The 18,856-nt window shown below is 42.8% G+C and overlaps 1 protein-coding gene across 2 annotated transcripts in view; it reads right to left on the reverse strand.

Moving 5' to 3' along the window:
* The window catches only part of LOC108795773 (latent-transforming growth factor beta-binding protein 3-like), a 305,365-nt gene that overhangs the window by 276,549 nt on the left and 9,960 nt on the right, over positions 1 to 18,856 (reverse strand). For both annotated transcript variants that reach the window (XM_018567072.1, XM_018567071.1), the window contains exons 2-3: positions 13,864 to 14,157; positions 10,055 to 10,263 (exon numbers count right to left, since the gene is read on the reverse strand). In XM_018567072.1, coding sequence (XP_018422574.1) covers positions 10,055 to 10,263; positions 13,864 to 14,157 — 503 coding nt within the window. The remainder of the gene's footprint in view (positions 1 to 10,054; positions 10,264 to 13,863; positions 14,158 to 18,856) is intronic.

Here is an 18,856-nt window from a genome sequence, read left to right on the forward strand (position 1 = left end):
CCCCCCCCCCCCCCCGGGGCCCTGGCAATGGAGGCTGAACGACTCCCTACTCCAGGAGCCCGGTTTTGCCGATACCCTGGAGAGGGAACTTGCTACGTTCTTCAGGGAAAACGCCACGCCTGATATGTCCCCATATACGGTATGGGAAGCACACAAGGCCACTATCAGGGGCCTACTCATTGCCCAAGGTTCCAGGATTAAGAAACAGAGGCTGAGAGACATGACCGCCCTCTTGACACAGATACACACCCTCGAAACCCGACACAAGCGCCACTCTGAGCCAGCAATCGGAGACCAATTGCACCAAGCCAGAGAGCAACTCCGCACCCTATGCAATCACAAAGTTAAATCCGCTTTGCTCAAATGCCGTCAGACTTTCTACGAATACGGCAATCAATGTGGCAAGTACCTGGCAAGAGCCATGGGTAAACAACAGGCCCGAACGTTTGTCCCCTCGATCACCTCACCCTCAGGCGCCAAATCCGCACTTCCGTCGGAGATTGCGAATGCTTTCTCCGACTACTACGAAGATCTCTACAATCTGTCAGGCACCCCATCACCCCATGACACACCTAACCACTACCCGCGCATTGTACGCTACATTCAGAATTCTGGTATTCCCTCCCTCTCACCGGAGACCAGCTCCCTAATAGAACCCCCCATCTTAGCAGAAGAATTGGAACGGGCACTCAAAAAGCCCCCGGCCCAGACGGCTTCACCTTGACTTACTGCAAGCGATATTTCCCCAGTCTCACCTCTCCTTTCCTGAACGTGCTTAATTCCCTTAGGAGGTACCCACACACCTCCACCTGATTACGGTACTATGTCTCCCACCTGCCCTATCTCTAATGGCACACGTCAGGGATGCCCTCTCTCGACCCTCTTATTTGTTTTATCTCTAGAACCCCTTCTGCGTACGATCCGTGCCAAACCCGACGTCAAGGGGATAACAGTAGGCCATACGGATCATAAGTTTGCCGCCTTCGCGGACGACCTTCTCTTCTTCATCTCCTCCCTGGACACCTCTATCCCTATCCTCCTTGAGGAATTGAAAACGTATGGTACCCTCACAAACTTCAAAATCAACACCCACAAATCGGAAGCACTCCATGTCCTCCTCGCCGGACCTCACCTACACAGAGTCCTACACAATTTCCCCTTTAAATTGGCTCCCAACGCCATCACATATCTCGGCATACTGCTACCCAAAGACCCATCTCACACATTCACTCTGAATTTCCCCACACTGCTAACACGTATAAAATCTGACTTGGAGACATGGACCAAGAACACCTTTTCATGGATGGGGCGTTGCAATATATTGAAGCAATCCATCCTCCCCCGACTACTGTACCCCCTTCAAGCCCTACCGATTCACATCCCTTCATCCTTCTTCCGCAGGATCCGATCAGTATTCTCGGAATTCGTCTGGCAGGGGAAACCACCCAGGCTGAGTTACGACATTTTGATAGTGGCGGGGGGTATAGAAAACCCATGTCTTTATATACTCTGTGCACTTTATATACTCAAAAATAGACCTAATAATTTTGTGAAATTATGTTAATTAAATGTATTATCTTTTGTTAGGGTAGGTCACAATCCCCTAAAGAAGCTAAGTTGTGAAACGCGTAGTTATTGGACATACATAATATATTGATCTATAATGGTTATGTCTGAATATGTCTAATGGGTCTATGCCTCTGGTCTAATTTTGTTTTTAATGGTCGCAACTGTTGTTGCCCCTTTTTTATTTAATTTTGTATGTACATTTGCAATATATGTTATTTAAAATAAAACTTTTCCACTAAACTTCAAGCCATGGTGTCATATCTCTCATAAACCCCGGTATTTCCTTCTGTTGTTGTGTAATTGACAATTTTGTAGGGGGGAGATCACACCTGGGGGGCCATATGAATTTCTGCATATTCAGACACTCGGATGCATCCAAACGTATACAAATTTTTAATAATGAAAATTTCAGATGCATCAGAATTTTTTTCCGAATGTCATTCTGAATGAATTTATGTTGTTAAACGTTAAAATAAAATAAAACAAAAACCAGCGTGGAACCCCCTCCCCAATTTATACCAGACCCTTTAGGGACTCCCACGCCCCCAAAAAAAGAGGGGCATCCCCTGGCAAAGCACCTTCTCCCCATATCGATGAGGACAAGGGCCTCTTCCGCACAACCCTGGCCCGGTGGTTGTGGGGGTCTGTGGGCAGGGGGGCTTATCTAAATTTTAATGTCCCCCCCCCTTGTGAATGAGTAAGGGGTAGTTGTTAAAATAAAATAGTGTCACGCTACTTCAAATACCAGAGTGATGATCACAACACTACATACCACTATAGTACACCCAAAAATAATGTGAAAACCAAAATATCTATATATAATAATTGATGTGCAATTTGTTAGAAAACTCTTCGATTTGTGTCTCTTATATCACCATATCTATATGTTTTTGTGTATAAATCAGTCCAAAATGTGATCCAACATAAATCACAAACATTAATAGTGTCCTCTCATAATCCACTGTGGCTATATGTGTACAATGGGGTCTATTCACGAAGCTGCCGAAGGATCTGGCCGTAGCTTCGGCCGATCCTTCGGCTAGCTTCGGCCCCAGGACCCCTTCGGTTCAGTAGAACCGAGGGGGTGCTGTACGGGCTATTCACAATAGCCCGTACATCTCCCGATCATGGCCGAGCGGCTTGGTCGAGCCGATCGCGTATGCATTTTTTTTGACAGCAGCAGAGCCGCCGGACAATAGGAAACTATTGGGCGGAGCTAGATGTCACTGCCAGCTCCGCACAATCGTTTTCTATTTACTTTTTTCACTCTTTTTCTGTTCTGCTCGGTCCCATCCAAGATAGACTGCACCACTGTGTAAAAAACGACAATCCATGCTCAATCAGTGTCACTTTCACCGCTAAATACCAACTCTTCGCCTCTCACCTTATTACTAGGCCCAATGACTAGACACAATGTATTTATTAATTACAAAATTAAGCTTGCACCACCCCAAACTTCATCCACACTGGTGCGGCTGAAGAGAGAAACGAACTAGGATAAATTTAAATAACAAATGAAATAAAATCAAAGAAAAAGAAGCCTGAGAATACTTTAGATATAAATACTAGAAGAGAGATTGGATCTGAAAGATAAAAGAGAAACACTGCTAGATAATAATGCATTCTATATATGATAAGAAATGGGACAAGTAAGCATAGCCTTGGGTGAGAGGATTTTTTTACATTTTAGCTATGGGCCTACTGATTTACTAATAACTTTGTCATTACTAAAGATAACTAATACAAATATTGTTTTTTTTCCAAAACAAAATTTGTCAATGTTGTCTTCCATAATGTAAATTTCTATGCAATCTAAAAAAGATGTAACAAAAAGATTTTTCAAATTTGACCAGTATTTGTATTAAAGCAAACTATTGCTGCTGTAGATAAAAAGTGTAAATCTTATTCTATATTTTGTAAATTTTTAATGACAAAAATGTAATGTTGTGGTAAAAAACAACAACTATAGAGTTATTTACAAATAAAAAAAAGACTTTTAAGAAAGTATTGTGTACTTTTTTTAATGCATCACTACAGAAACAAAAAATGGTGTTTCTTAAATGAACAGCCTTGGGATAACTGGAGGTGTAATCTATCATAGCGAGGATGTACTGGTATCCCCTGATTGACTACCTGCCCTTAACCACCTGCCCAATCAAGTCCATTGCTATTTGCTCAAAAGGCACATTAATCATAGGCAATGGTTACCAGCAGACTGAGGTAATGAGGGTCTAGGGCTAAGAACACTTCCAGCACAAAACATATATACAGGCCATAATAAGATTGCTTCCTTTAAGTGGGGATCAGCCATCTTTAGGCAGAATAACATTTTTTTGCCCTTAGCAAATTACTCCAAATGTGAGGACCAGCTTTCACGGCCCATTAACACCAATATCGTTGCATTGCGAATACGTTCAATGGAAGCTAACAGAAGGGCACCAAAAAATGAATGGGTGCAAATGGGGCTAGTTCACACCGCTCCGTCCTTTTGCGTTACGTTGCACTGAAAAAAAAAGTAGAACATGCACCATTTGTTTCAGCACAATGTGATGCAATGGATCTGGTGTGAACTATCCCCATTTACATCTATTCATTTTCCAGTGCCCTTCCGTTAGCATCTGTTGAAAAATAGATCACAACACAATGGATCAGAAGGAAATCGGAAGGTACAATTGCAAGCCAATAGACCCTCCGTTGACTTGTGATTGCCTTTCGATTTTTTTGTGATTGCACCCTAAGCGTAGAGCTTGCAGAGAGGCAGTCTACACATCAAAAGTGCATTTAAGGGCTTCTTATCTGCTTTTATTTCTGCAGAAATAAATAAACAACAAAAGTTGACCCTCGCAGAAGTTGCCAAACACAAAACTGCAACATAAGTCTTGAAGCCTCCTGGCTGTTCACTGATCTATCTAGACAGCATCCATTCACAGCCTGTTCTCAGCACAAAATCACTACTAACCCAGCCTATCATCACTCCCTATTATTAATCAGGTGTAATATATACGGGTGGTCGTCGTGCAGCGGGACTTTTTTTATTTCGGCGGGGGTCGTGCATCGTGATTGACGCTGGATTACATCAATGGAGCCATTTTTATTTTTTAATTAAGGAATAGTCAAAAATTGAGTCTTTGTTTTTTTTCCAATTAAAGGATTTTATCTAAAAATCTGGACTTTTTACTAGCAATTTAATTTAACCCTTTAGCGAATGGGTAGGGGTGCAAGTGCCCCTTACTCATTCACAAGGGGGGAGGGCGGCATCTGGGTGCCCCCTTATTTAAAGGGGTACCCCGATGCAAATAAGCCCCCTTGCCCGCAGACCCCCACAACCACCGGGTCAGGGTTGTGAGGAAGAGGCCCTTGTCCCCATCGGCACGGGGACACCCTCCCAATGCCGAGGGCACGTGGCCTGGTAAGGCGTAGGGAGGGGGGCGCTCGATCTCCCCCCTCCTTTCCTGCCCTGCCGGGCCAGTGCTCAGATCAAGGGTCTGGTAGGACTGTTAGGGGGGACCCCACGTTTTTTCCCCCCATTTTTGGGGGCTGGGGTTCCCCCTTAAAATTCCTACCAGACCTAAAGGGTCTGGTAGGATTTTGGGGGGAACCCCATGCACTTTTTTTTGTTTTAACTTGGGGGAGGGTCCCTCCTAACATTCCTACCAGACCTAAACGGTCTGGTAGGAATTGGGGGGGAACCTCACGCTTTTTTTTTTTCATCTTCTGCAGACTGTAAAAAAAAACAAAAACATTTTTTTTTCTAATGTCACTTTGCTGCTAACGAATTTCGTCCAATAAACGAACTTTCGACCGGACTACCGCTAACGAATTTCGGGAAATTGAGAATTCGGATTCGTTAGCATTCGTTATATCTGTAATTCGTAATTCGGATGCATCCGAATTTCCGAACTTCTGAAATTTTGTCTGAATTTCGATTCGTTGTATTTGTTTTAGTTGTAATTCGTAATTCGGATGCATCCAAATCTCTGAATTTCCGAAATTTTGTCCGAATTTCGATTCGGAACAAAACGAATCGCACATCGCACGTCTAATATACAGCACTCACAGGTCTTGCAGTGGAGATACAGGTGAAACTCGAATAATTAGAATATCGTGCAAAAGTAATTGCAGTAAGTGCTGCAAAAGGGGCCCAAACCAAGTACTGAGTACATATGCATGCTTGTACTTTTCAGAGGTCCGATATTGTTCTATGTACAATCCTTGTTTTATTGATTGCATGTAATAATCTACTTTTTTGAGGTTGTGGATTTGGGGTTCTTGGGGTTTTCATGAGCTGTAAGCCATAATCATCACAATTATGACAAATCACGGCTTGAATTATCTTGCTTTGCATGTAATGAGTCTATCTCATATATTAGTTTCACCTTTTAAGTTGCATTAGTGAAATAAATGAACTTTGCACGATATTCTAATTATTCGAGTTTCACCTGTAAGTCAAAGCATCAATGTTTTCACAGAGCTTAGTCCCTCTTTATCAGGACATTAAAACAAAAGGTGTACGGACTAATGCACCCAAAGCCCCTCCCACCAACAACATACCCTAGTAATGACATCACACAGTGCAAAGGTAAAAGGACACATAATGTCAAAGTCAGGATAAGGACAAAAAAATGATGGAACACAAATTTTCAGCATGGCATATCAAAGTAACAAGGAATGTGGTAGGGCAACACAGGGGCGTCCCGAGGCTGGGTGACACCCGGAGCGGTAAACGAGTGTCATCCCGCCGAGACGTCACTGCGCAAGCACGATGACGGCACTGCGCATGCGCGATGACGTCATCGCGCAAGCGCGTGGTGACGTCATCACGCACATGCGGCAGTATTCTGATACCTGCCGGCGGCCATCTTGGTGATGGACGCTGGCAGAGAGAGCAGGGGACAGTCATCGACGGGATAAGGTATGCCGCCGGGTCCCGTCCTCTCTCCTGATACTGTCGGGCGTTCGGTCCTTGACCGAGCATCCGACTTTTCAGGGGGGGGGTTTTTACCAAAATGACTGTGAGTCATTTTGGTGTCACCCGGGTGCGGGCCGCACCCCCCTTGTGACGCCACTGGGGCAACATAATAGCACAAAGTAACAAACAAAAGATACCAAAGTAGCCAGAAAAAACTGCACTAGACCATGCACCCCACAAGTGTAGTAAATGGACAAATGTGAGAGAGTGAATAAGTCAAAGTAGGGTTGCACAGATACTTTTCGAGTACCAGTGCAGATACTTGGCATTTTCATTAAAAGTACTACCAGGGTTGCAGTGGTTGCAGCTGGGACCTGGCTCTGGCACTCCACCACTGTCCTGAAATCATTAGTCTGTATTGTTTTAGAAAAACTGTCACATGACAATAAACAAAAATGTATCAGTACTCGTGCTTGTAAGTACTCAACAAGTACCAGTAGTCGTACTCGCAAAACTGGTATCTGTGCATCCCTTTATTTATATTTATAAAAACAAAATCGTACATTAAAACAGAGATGTACAAATCCCAGGAGCTCCGTGTGCTCCTTACCAATGACAGCTGCCTCCTAACTTTTGAATTTTTCTCTAGTGTAGTCTTGGAGCTCAAAAGTATCGGTACATGTACTTGTACTTGTACCGAGTACTGTACTTTGTATCTGTGCAACCCTAAGTCAAAGCATCAATGTTTTCACAGAGCTTAGTCCGTCTTTATCAGGACATTAAAACAAAAGGTGTACGGACTAATGCACCCAAAGCCCCTCCCACCAACAACATACCCTAGTAATGACATCACACAGTGCAAAGGTAAAAGGACACATAATGTCAAAGTCAGGGAAAGAACAAAACAATTATAGAACACACATTTTCAGCATGGCATATCAAAGTAACAAGGAATGTGGTAGGGCAACACAGGGGCGTCCCGAGGCTGGGTGACACCCGGACGTGTGTGATGACGTCATCGCGCACGCGTGGCAGTATTCTGATACCTGCCGGCGGCCATCTTGGTGATGGACGCCGGCAGAGGAGGGGACAGTCACCCGACGGGATAAAGTATGCGCATGACGTCACTGAACACTGACAGTGCACAAAGTGGGGAATACATATATGTACTGTATATATAGTGAGGTACTGGCTGGCAGTGTTGTGGAGAATTCTCACCTACACATGTGAGGGGTTCAAGCGTTGGTGACTGATTTGGAGGAAACACATGTGTAGTTTCCTCAGAATTTAATGAAGTTCTGTTCTGCCAATCAGCATCGAGCAGGCTTCCTGATTGGCCGGAAAGCTTTCTTCCCAGCCAATCAGCAAGGAGCTGGCTGTTTGGCCGGCTCAATGCTGATTGGCCAGGAAGCTGGCTTCCCAGCCAATCAACATGAAGTCGGCTTCCCGGGCCAATCAGGAAGCTGGGAGGTGAGTCATTGCTCGCCATACGGCTTCCGGATTGCCCTGGAAGCTGGATCCATGTTCCGCTACGGCACTGCCAGTCAGAGGAATTTTTCCTCTCACTGGAAGTTCCAGTATCAGGGAAGGTATCAGAACATTTGGGCGAGTACGAGAACTTGACCAAATACTCGGTATTGGCACAGATACTAGTGTCGGTATCGGTGCATCCCTATGCAGAAGGAAACTTGAGAGTATAGTACTGATGAGAACAGGGTATGAAACTACAAATATAGCATATGTTTTTAACAATATAGGGGTAATTTGTATCTGCTTGTAAGACAAAAAAACTTTACGGAGTACAAGTGCATTAAAAGCCAGCTCAGCACAACCAAAGACACAGTAATTGTCATGAACTAGACTGCCAGAGAATGCTTTGAATACTTTAGTCCCTGAGACAAGAACATGCAAAACCTGTCTGAAAAAAGTTGGTAAGCTCCCTTGAAAAGTAGGTCATTTTTTAAAATATTGTTCCCTCTCAAAGCAGCCCTCAGAGCCTGCAAAGGTTAATGTGCAACTATAAACATTCTATTTAAGATTGGACCTGGCGTTAGTTTGCGGTCATGTGAGGCCCATAAGGGGCTTGCCTATTCTTGCCATACCCCAATAATCAAAATATTTATGTTAGCACTGAAAGGAAGGAATCAGTGATTATTAAGGTACTTTCAGGTACCTTATGGTACCTCCTGTCCTGAAGGGAGGGGGGCTTAGTTTAATAATAAGGTTTTTGACATACTGGGGGTGATTTACTAACCTAAACACACGCACGCACCAGGTGCGTGTGATTTTTACACAGCAAAGCGTATTTATCAACCAAAAAGTCTCTATAAGCATATTTCCACTAATGCCATATATGGAAAAATCATGCACATGATGCATATATAATGCTGCTTCACAGTTTAGACAAAAATGGTTAGCTCATGCATTTACATTCCTGCATTCATCAACGCAAGCAACACAATGTAGTGCTAATTTACACAACATCACCTTGCAATTCAGGGCAGGGCTTTGCACAACACACCTGCTGGGTGTGTACACACTAGAAAGGTGTTTAGATTCCACCCATAGATCATGCTGGGAGGGAACACACTACAGAGGTGTATACATGTTCGTGGTGTGTTTATAAGGTTAGTAAATCAACCCCAGTGACTCTGCCTTTGTTAAACTTGATTACAATTTACATTTTGTATCCTTGGTGGAAAATCAGTCACATATCTACACGTATCCAAGACAAAGAAACAGAAAACAAACTCTACAAGTTTAAGACTACATCTCAAAGCTCTGCAGCTGACCTCTTTGCTTCACTAAATGAAATAACTAACTTACAACTGCTATGCAGCTCCAGATTTTAAACTTCACTTACTGCTATTCTTTTTCTTGGGTCATGGACTTCACTGAAAATAAAGGTGAAGTTTGCATTTTACAGCCAGGACTTGTAAAATGATAGAAGTATATATTTTTATGATAGATTTCCTTTTATGAGAATTTGTCAGGAGAGAAATATGTGAACTACTATAGCTGACTATGTCATAGAGAATGCAACAACCAGGGTTGTCATCATCTCTTTTATCACTGCAAAGCGGATCACAGACCAAAAGCAAAAAAAGTAGTGAAGCAATGGTGGGGATGACAGCCCCACTGCTTGCACATTAAAAACAAAATCCATCCTGACTGGTTCCCTTTGAACGTACATGTATTTCTGTTTCTTAAGGTAATAAAGCTGTCCTTGCATTTGCTGAGTTTTATTATATTACGCAGTTAATGCTCAAAACAACCACATGACTATGATCACTAACCATAGGTGTCTTTTGCTCCATAAACATAGAAATATACCACAATTATGAATATTAAAAGTAATAACTACAAAAATTAAAAAAGATTTACACTGACTACAAATACAAAAACAGTTCTCTTCTATAAAAACCATGAGTTGCAAGAATTTTTGAATTGTGCTCAAGAATTCTGGATGCAAATTAAAGCACTAGTCTCCTATACTCCTTAAATCAAATGATTGAAGATTAAAACACACACAAATATTAGGAGCCAGGAAAGTTTTTTTTTCACATAACCACTTACAACTTGTTTGGGCAGGGTGTCTTGAAAGCATCTTCCTAGAGGTTTGAATGTGATGGGACGTGATGCTGCTGCTTTGTTCCCTTCAGGATGAGAGATTATATGCTGACCTCCACCTCCTTCAGATCCAAGGCCATCAATACGGTGAACCTGGATGGATGCATTGGGTGGGTGATGAACTCTGACATTTAGAAGAGGTGGAAGGACCTGAACTGCAGAGAAATTAAATATTACACAGGACAGACAAAACATTGGAGGTGATAAAATAATAACTAAATACAGACCCCTTTTTGAAACTGATTTACTTTTGCTGCATGGAATATTTTATAGTTACAATTTACATGTTTATGCTAAAACATCTGACAGTGTCCATGCACTGAGCAACTCAGTAGACGGATAGCAAAAAACTGAAAACAAATAGCAAAATAATAACAACAATTCTACATAAAGAGAATTCCTTCTCTAGCTCTGCCTTCCTCAAGGTGTGCCTTCTTGCTTTGTCAGGGGTGCCTTCAGATTTTCGGACAGTGTCATGCCTTTCATCATGGTTTGGGCGAGCCGGCCACCAGCATCATGGAAATGCATGACGGTAATCCAGGGCAGGCTGCATCCAGCAGCTTCCCAGCATTCTGAAGAGGACAGACGTCCACCTCTGTCCAGATCTGCTCCACCTCTCGCCCTCTGCCATGCTGCTGCAGCCACATTGTGGTGAGGATTATAACGTAGGTGAAGGGGGATTAAGGATTCTGATGTGACAAAGGGCTCTAGATGTGGATGGGGGGTTCTGATGTCAAAGGGACTCCTGATGTGAAGAAAGGACTTTGATGTGAAAGAGGGGGGCTCTGATGAGAAGATAAGTTTTCATTTAAAAGGGAGTTCCAGATGTGAAGGGGAGACATTGATGTGAAAGGAGGGGACTCTGAGGGGAAGGGGGCTCCTAATGTCAAGAGGGGCTTTTGATGTGAATGGGTGGGGGAGGGGGGGGCTCTGATGTGAAGGGCTTTTTTGTTTTTTTGCATTGAGGGGCCCCTAAAATCCACACCAGTCCCCATTCTAGGAAAACCATGTGGATTTTGTAGAAACCACACATAATTTTTTACATTTACATTTTACACTGGGGTGTCTATAGATTTTGCATACATTTAAAGGGTGCCATGACTGCAAAAGGTTTAGAAATGCTGCTCTAGCTTACCTCCACTAAAAAGAATAGATTATGGTGAGTTTTGAATAGTGTAAAACCTGGCTCACTTATGGGCTACAGTGCTTAAAATGGTGGGGTGTAGCATTGTAACTGTATGTAAGAATCCATAAGTTAAATTAAATGCAAGGGAATGATGCCAGTTTATGCAGACAGTCAGTCAGTTAATTTAATATAACATTATTATTTATGGATCCATATTTATTTTGCATTTTACCAATAGGACTATTAATTTCTTTCAATGGTGTTTATTGAAATGTTTGTTACAAAAACATTTTGAATTTGTGTCATCGCTACATCATTTAGAATGTAAACAGAATGGGCATTTCTCATTTTCTCCAGACTACAAAATTATATAAATCATTGGGGCTGTGTGTTCGCATTCAGCTTTTTGCCATTTCAACTTATTAGTTTCAAACAGATGTAGTATCAAAAGTTTATGCTTAAAGCAGAACTACAGTTGTTGCGTTTTTTTTAATGTGCACAAATTAAAATTGCAAGTAAAAAATCGTACCTGTGTGTTTCCTATGCTCCATCTAGTGGCTATAATGTGTTATTTTTCTGTTATTACATTCAACTTGGAAAGAAAATGAACTAATAACGTTTGATTTTGCCTTCATTTGCACAGTATACAGTAAATGTACATGCAGTTTTGCAGGAGGACAGGGTATGCAATTTTTTTTATTATAAATACACCGTTTTGTATTTCTTTTTATGCTTGTATGTACTTGATTAAATGTTTCCCAAGGCTTCTAAAACATCTGTTGTTTATTAATTTCCAAAGCCCAATATCACTGCTCCTTCACAGCAGCACTAGAGAGAATGGCGTGTGCACACCGGCTGAGCCCATCTTGCTCCAGCATCAGCAGTTACATTCAGAAAAAAGGTCTGGTCGCACACTGCAAGCTTCGCTGAAAAATGTATTGAACCGCACAGGTGCACATCATCCCGCAGTGGATTCTCTTTATGCTAAAGACTATGAGGGGAATTTATCAAAACTGGAGTAGACAGAATCTGGAGCAATTGTGCACGGCAAACAATCAGCTTCTCTCTTTCATTTTCAAATCTTACCTGAGCAGACTGAAGAGAAAAGCTGATAGGTTGCCATAGGCAACTGCTCCAGATTCTTCTGCTCAAGTTTTGATAAATTCCCCCCTATGACTAAGCACATTATTGGATGAAACATGTCAGAGTGCAGAGGATCCATGGTGGGACAATGTGTACCTGTGTGCTACAATAAATTTTTCTACAAAGCTTGCAGTGTGCGACCAGACTTTTATTCTGTCAGTAACATCCATTGTTTAGAAAGTTTGCCATTCTTTCATGTGCCATTATCGGTGATATTTTGATTAAGTTAAGGTGAAGAGTTGAGGTTTTTCATGACCTAGCTATGTTAATTTTTGCTACTAAAAAAGAAAAAAACACTAGTGTTTGAGTAGCATTTGGAGTGCCCAGAAATGGTTTGTTTAGTAATGCGTTTGTAAGAATTTTTAATGTTGATGTTAGAGGCAGAATAGGTAGAACACTCCAAAATTGTTTAATTTTTGGATGAGACTTTTATTTGTGAATAACTTTATCAGTTATGATACAGAAGTGGGCAATTTGTTGCTTTTAAAGGACAAATAAGGCTTTATTTTGATTGTATCAATCTTACAAGAGTTATTATATACCGTAACTCTTTGGCGTGTGCATTATATTGAATATTGTGTGCAGATGTAATGTCAGGGGCACACTTGAGGCCCCCTATAACAAAAAAAAGTTAACCACTACTGATCTACATACACAGTAATCTTTATGTTCTTGGCTTTGTGTACACTGTTCATAGTACTCAGTAACTGACCAGTGTAAAAATCAACTCTCCTGCTCAGTCTCTTTTACTGTCCCCCTGTGATCAGCCAGTATACAAATCTATCGAAGTCAGTCAGAAATTTGCCTCCAGCCTCCTCTTACCCTCTGCCAGTACACACAACTGTATAAAGTGATAATAGGAGAAGGGAAAACCAAGGAAACACTTCCCCCTGCCCCAGGGGAGTCCCTAGCCTGTTGAGCGGGGGTATGGCCTCTGCATCATCTTCCCGTCCACCACTGGCTCCGGCTCCTGCTGGAGTCCCACCCTGCTCCTAACGTCACTGGTTGCCAGGAGATGAGTGGGACACAGGCCAGAGCGTCTCAGGTTGCTACCATCTGGGCAGGGAGATGTGTGTGGCCCTTACACATCTCCCCGCCTAGTTCTTAGCAACCTGGAACACTCTGGCAGAAAGAGGTGGCAGGAACATAGCAAACATTGGGCCATGCCATTCTGCCTGCCACCCCCCACATCACCAAAAGAGATGTCGCCTGAGGCAGCAGCCTCATGCTTCCTCGTTATAGGGATGGCCCTGTCCTTCCCTCAGCATACTCAAATGATATCATTCTCACAGCATGTTTCTCTCAAGCAGACTTTTAGGGAGCATACTTAGGCACAGTAACTTGACAAAATAATTATTGTCAGTTATTCTTTTATGTAGACTTGTAAAGTTTTTGAAAGGCCCCATTATAAACATACCCAAAAATAGAAAAAACAAATATTAATTGTTACCTATGTTTGGACTGTTATTATATTAAGGTAAAATACCTTCTGCAGAACTGTGTCCCGGCCCTAGTGGTACAGTAAGAGCTGACTGACTGATCTTCACACCTCTCCCTTCAGGATCATGGTCTCCAGTAATGACCTGCACAGCATAGACTGCATGTTTTCCTGATGATGGTTCCATTCCTTCTGTTTCGGTTGCCTCACTCTGGCTTCGTGATCCACTGCCTCCAGGAACAGCAGGGATTTGACAAAATCTTCCTGTGAATTCAGGTGGGCACAGGCAGTGATTGTTGGAAGAGCACTGGCCCCCATTCATGCAGGGTATTGGGCAAACCACTGTATGAAGACACAAAGATATCAATTATGGCTAGTCAATCAGCCTTTAAATAAGTAAAGAAGATTAGAGGCTACCATTTCTGATGCCCTTTTGAAATTCTAGTTGCCTGGTTGACGTCAATACTTTCACTAAGTTACCAAGCATTAACAGGTATGCAGATCAGCATCTGCATTCTGGACTTTTTCTGGATCATTGACTCACATACTGGGGAAAAAGCATCAGCATGTCAACCAGGCAATAGATAACTCCTCTAATGACAGGTTCCCTTTAAGAATATGAGGTGTATTTACTAAGGAAGAGGACAAACTGTAGTTTTAGATAGCAAGCAATAAGCAGTCATCTTTTATTATTCTGACCACGCTAAACTGATGAAAGGTGATATCTTATTTAGTTGCTGTGGGATAACTGCATTGTTTTTTTCACTTCCATAGGGCTTTACCTAATCAGGCTGTGCAAAGAACAGTAAGGATGTGTCTCCTGATCCATTAATCCATTTCCATTGCAAATGCGGAATGAGGTATCCTATGTGACTTGTTTATTGAAAGTATATTATTTAAGGTGTTTTATGGCTTCACAGGCTATAGTTTTTCTTCAAAATTTAGTAAATATAAATCATGAATCCTGTGTCTGTGCAGTGTTTTTGCAGGTCCTGCCTCCGAATTCCATATTAAAAAGTAAAACATGTAGAATGTGTAATGAATAGAGTCTTTGACCCTTCAACCGAATTGACATTTATTACATTTAGATATACATCTGTATGTGCCAATACATGCTACAGGGCAATCTAAGAAAACTAACATGAAAATACTATTGCGTACATACAGTATACTATATGCACATACTGTAGTATAAACCCTTGGTTCTCAACTGGTGGGTCGTTACCCAAAAGTGGGTCATGACCCCGTGCCTTCCACTTTTCTAGGTGAGAGGCTTCTCAGCCTCCCCCTAACACAGCACTATCAGTTCTTGTGCCAAGCAGCCATTCATAGGCTACTCGGCACTGAGTGTCAGCTTAAGGGGTGGGCTAGAGCTATGGCCACGAGGGAGCTCCATCCATACTTGCATCTCTTACAGCTTCCTCACGTGTCCTGTAGAGGCGCCTGGACCGGAGTGACATCACATTCTGGCTCCCGGAATCTCTACAGGGAGCGCAAGTGGGTTGTTCAAGCAATGCACACATGGATGGAGCTCTGTCACAGCACAGCAGCCTACACTGGACTCCAGGCTGAAGATCCACTCCAGTTCTCGTAAGGTGGGGAGACTGGGGGAGTCTTAAAAAAAATAAAAGGATTTTGGAGTGTAAATGTGTGTGAGATTGTGTCTGTGCTTGTGTGTGTCTGTCAGTGTTTATGAGGGCCCGTTCACACTAGTACAGTGCGTTAATCGAACAGTTCTGTGCAATTAACGCACTGTACCATGCAATTGCACCTACTACGCACTCTGGTGTGGGAGGTGCGCTGCGTTGCCATTCATTTGAATGGCACTCCAAATGCACCTCCCACCCACAGTTCAATCACCCGCACCGGAACGCGCGGTGCCGCAATGCCGGGCGTTCCATTGCAGTGCGACTTGGGTTGCAACTTAATGACCAAAGACAAATGTGGATCCTAAGGTTACACAGGTTGAGAATCACTGGTATAAACCATGCCATTGTACATAAATGTTATACTATGTATGCATGTTTGAAAAATAATTCTGTATAATCACCATAAAGCTCTATGAAAATTTGGACATAACTAATGCTACACGCAGATATTGCCTGTTGCGTCTAAAAATTTGCTAATGTATGGGTGACACGTCGCTGAAAATGATCATTGCTCTCTAACTAAATTCTGTAACATTGCTAGCACAAATCTTCCAGTATGAAGCAAATTTCTAAATTATTTGGATAAAGGCTAATTTACAAAGCCATTGACTGATAGTTTGTGTTTGTGATATTTAACAGACTTGATGAATATTTGGAACATAGGTAGGTATCAAATCTTGTATTCAAGATCTCTCTAAATATCCAGGGAAACCGATGTTTGAGATTAAAGAAGAATTATGGTGAGAGTGAAATACACTCTTCCCCATAATTAGAACCAATGTGTGACACTGAAGCTGTCACACGTTGGCTCTATTGATCGCTCAGTTCCCGATCTTCTCCCTGCACAGAACAGTGACTGTCAGTCACCGCTCCCTGCAGGGATTCCCTCTCCATTCCTCCAGCACTGGCTGGAGGAATGGACAGGGAGGGACAGGCACAGCTGGCTCTGCTTCTAGAAAGGGAGAGCAAGCTGTCAATCAGGTGGCGGGATGGATCCTGACAAAGGTGACCCCTAAATAGAACAAAATAAAACTATAATGCTTCATTGTATTTCTGAATTTCTCAGCAGCGGCTGCAGACACTGCTGTATTACTCAACTGGTAGGAGCAGCAGTGGGAAAGGGACAGGGTATGTCACATACACCCTGGATACTTCTTTGAAGTAGATCACACAATGCCCAAGGTCCAGAAAAGGTTATAATGTCAATGCTTCCTCTTGGGGTTTTAGATTTTTAGGTCTGGCCGAGGGGAAGCCAGGTAGCATCCTGACAGCATGTTTGGGTGATGATATAGTCAGTTGGCAACTGTTGCAATTGCACTTCTTTGCACTCCATTCTCCAAGTGTGAATATCTTTTCTCCAATGTAAAAATCAATTTCCACATTTTTGTTTTTGATCTTTTTAATGGCCTGGGTGGAGCATTGGGGTTTTCCCCCTGTGTTCCCTTAGTTAACATTTTCTTTTCTCATTTACAGAATGTGGGCCTTAAAAAAAGGGCTGTAAATAGCACCCTATAACAGAAAAAGAGCACTCCATGATTACTGTTATTAAGTTATTGAAAATATGTAATTAATACAGTTCATTGTTAAGCTATAGTCAAATTTTGTCTTTAGTTTTGCTGTCTATATCCCCATCAATGAGATTTACGAGCACTTCTTGTCCTCAGAAAGACCACAGAAAGTAAGTAGAATCCCCCCCCAAAATGATGGGAAACCCACACTTTGACAGCTATCACCACTGGAAGATATACTACTACTTCTTTCCTGGTGACAGATGAAATATGTTGCTTTCCCCCTCACTTTCTCTCCTGGTGCTAATACGGCAACTCAGACAGTAATATAATCTTATAGAGGAGATACCCTTTCTCATTGTATCCAAAACTAGGGATGCACTGATACTTTTTGAGTACCAATGCTGAAAATTGTCATTTTCATGAGAACTACCAGGGCTGCAGCTGGGACCTGGCTCTGGTGCTCCACCACTGTCCTGAAATCATTAGTCGATATTATTTTAGAAAAACTGTCACATGACAATAAACAAAAATGTATCAGTACTCGTACTTGTAAGTACTTGTGCCAGTACTTGTACTCGCAAAACTGGCATCGGTGCATCCCTTTATAAATGTTTATAAAAACAAAATCATACATTACAATCCCAGGAGCTCTGTGTGCTCCTTACAAATGACAGCTGCCTCCTAACTTTTGAATTTCTCTCTAGTCTAGTCTTGGAGCTCGAAAAGTATCTGTACTGGTACTTGTACCGAGTACTGTACTTGGTATCGGTGCATCCCTCTCCAAAACCCTAAAAAAGTTTGGTTTGCAATGGGATGATAAGACCCAATCTATACTGCAGCAAATGTTTAGCCGTTCTAAGATCTATTAAAGGAGAACTCCGGGCAAATAGGGTTAAGTGCTCGGTTTGTCTAGGGAGTTAAAATAACAGAGTTATACTCACCCAAACTATGATCATGGCTGACTGTTAGATGGGTCCCTTCAGCCAAAATGCTTAGTACAACCATACTTTCATCATGCAATCTACAGTATTTGGGAGCAAGTTCACCAAAGGATACAAGCTCGCGCTATACTGAGCTTAGGGTAACGGGAGGACGCTAGTTTGTGTCCTCCCGTTACCTTAAGGAGAACTATGGGGAAAAACACTGACCCCATAGTTCTCCTTTAATAAGAGGAAGCTTCGGGTGTCCCTTTCTTCTATGGGGTGTGAGAATTCGCTCCAAACCGTAGTGCATTAAGGATGCATCCACTCGCAGAAACCTTCATTTCAGGGCTTCCTTGCCCACTTTTATTAAATGAAAGTTCACAAACATAAAGCAATTACCCTCGCAGGGGTTCTTCAGCATTCCTTGGCAGCACATGCCCATCCAGCCTCCTGGCTTTGCATTTGCAGCACCCCTGCTCCGGCCTCAGCCCACTGTCTGTACCTCCAAACAGTCACAGTCGTGTGCTAACCTGCACACTGGGGTTTTTCCAACCTGCAGCACCCTGCTGCGCTGGCCTCCACTCTGACTCCTGGGTGGAGCTTTCCTGTCTCCCAGGTGGAGCCTTGAACCCTTCCCAACACCTTTATTTTAAAGGCTGTGCACTCAAATTCTGGACACAGGAATGGAGATAACTCAGTGGCATTGCCATGCACTGCCACAGGGGACAGATTCCCTTTCAAACTGTTCAGAATAGCTTGTAGTCTGCACAAAGTCCTCCTACACAGAGCAGTGGCGTCGCTACAGGGGGGCAACCCCCTTAGGTTATTGCTTGCCCCCCCCCGTGTGCCCCCCTGCTGGCGGATCCGAGTGACAATATGGGAACTGTGCACCCGCTGCTGTTGCGATGCGGCCAGCCAGCCCAGTCAGTGCGGCGGTGGGAGAGAGTATTTTTTCAGG

Source organism: Nanorana parkeri, unplaced genomic scaffold, assembly GCF_000935625.1.
Source record: "Nanorana parkeri isolate BGI_ZX_2015 unplaced genomic scaffold, ASM93562v1 scaffold1004, whole genome shotgun sequence".
Lineage (NCBI taxonomy): Eukaryota > Metazoa > Chordata > Amphibia > Anura > Dicroglossidae > Nanorana > Nanorana parkeri.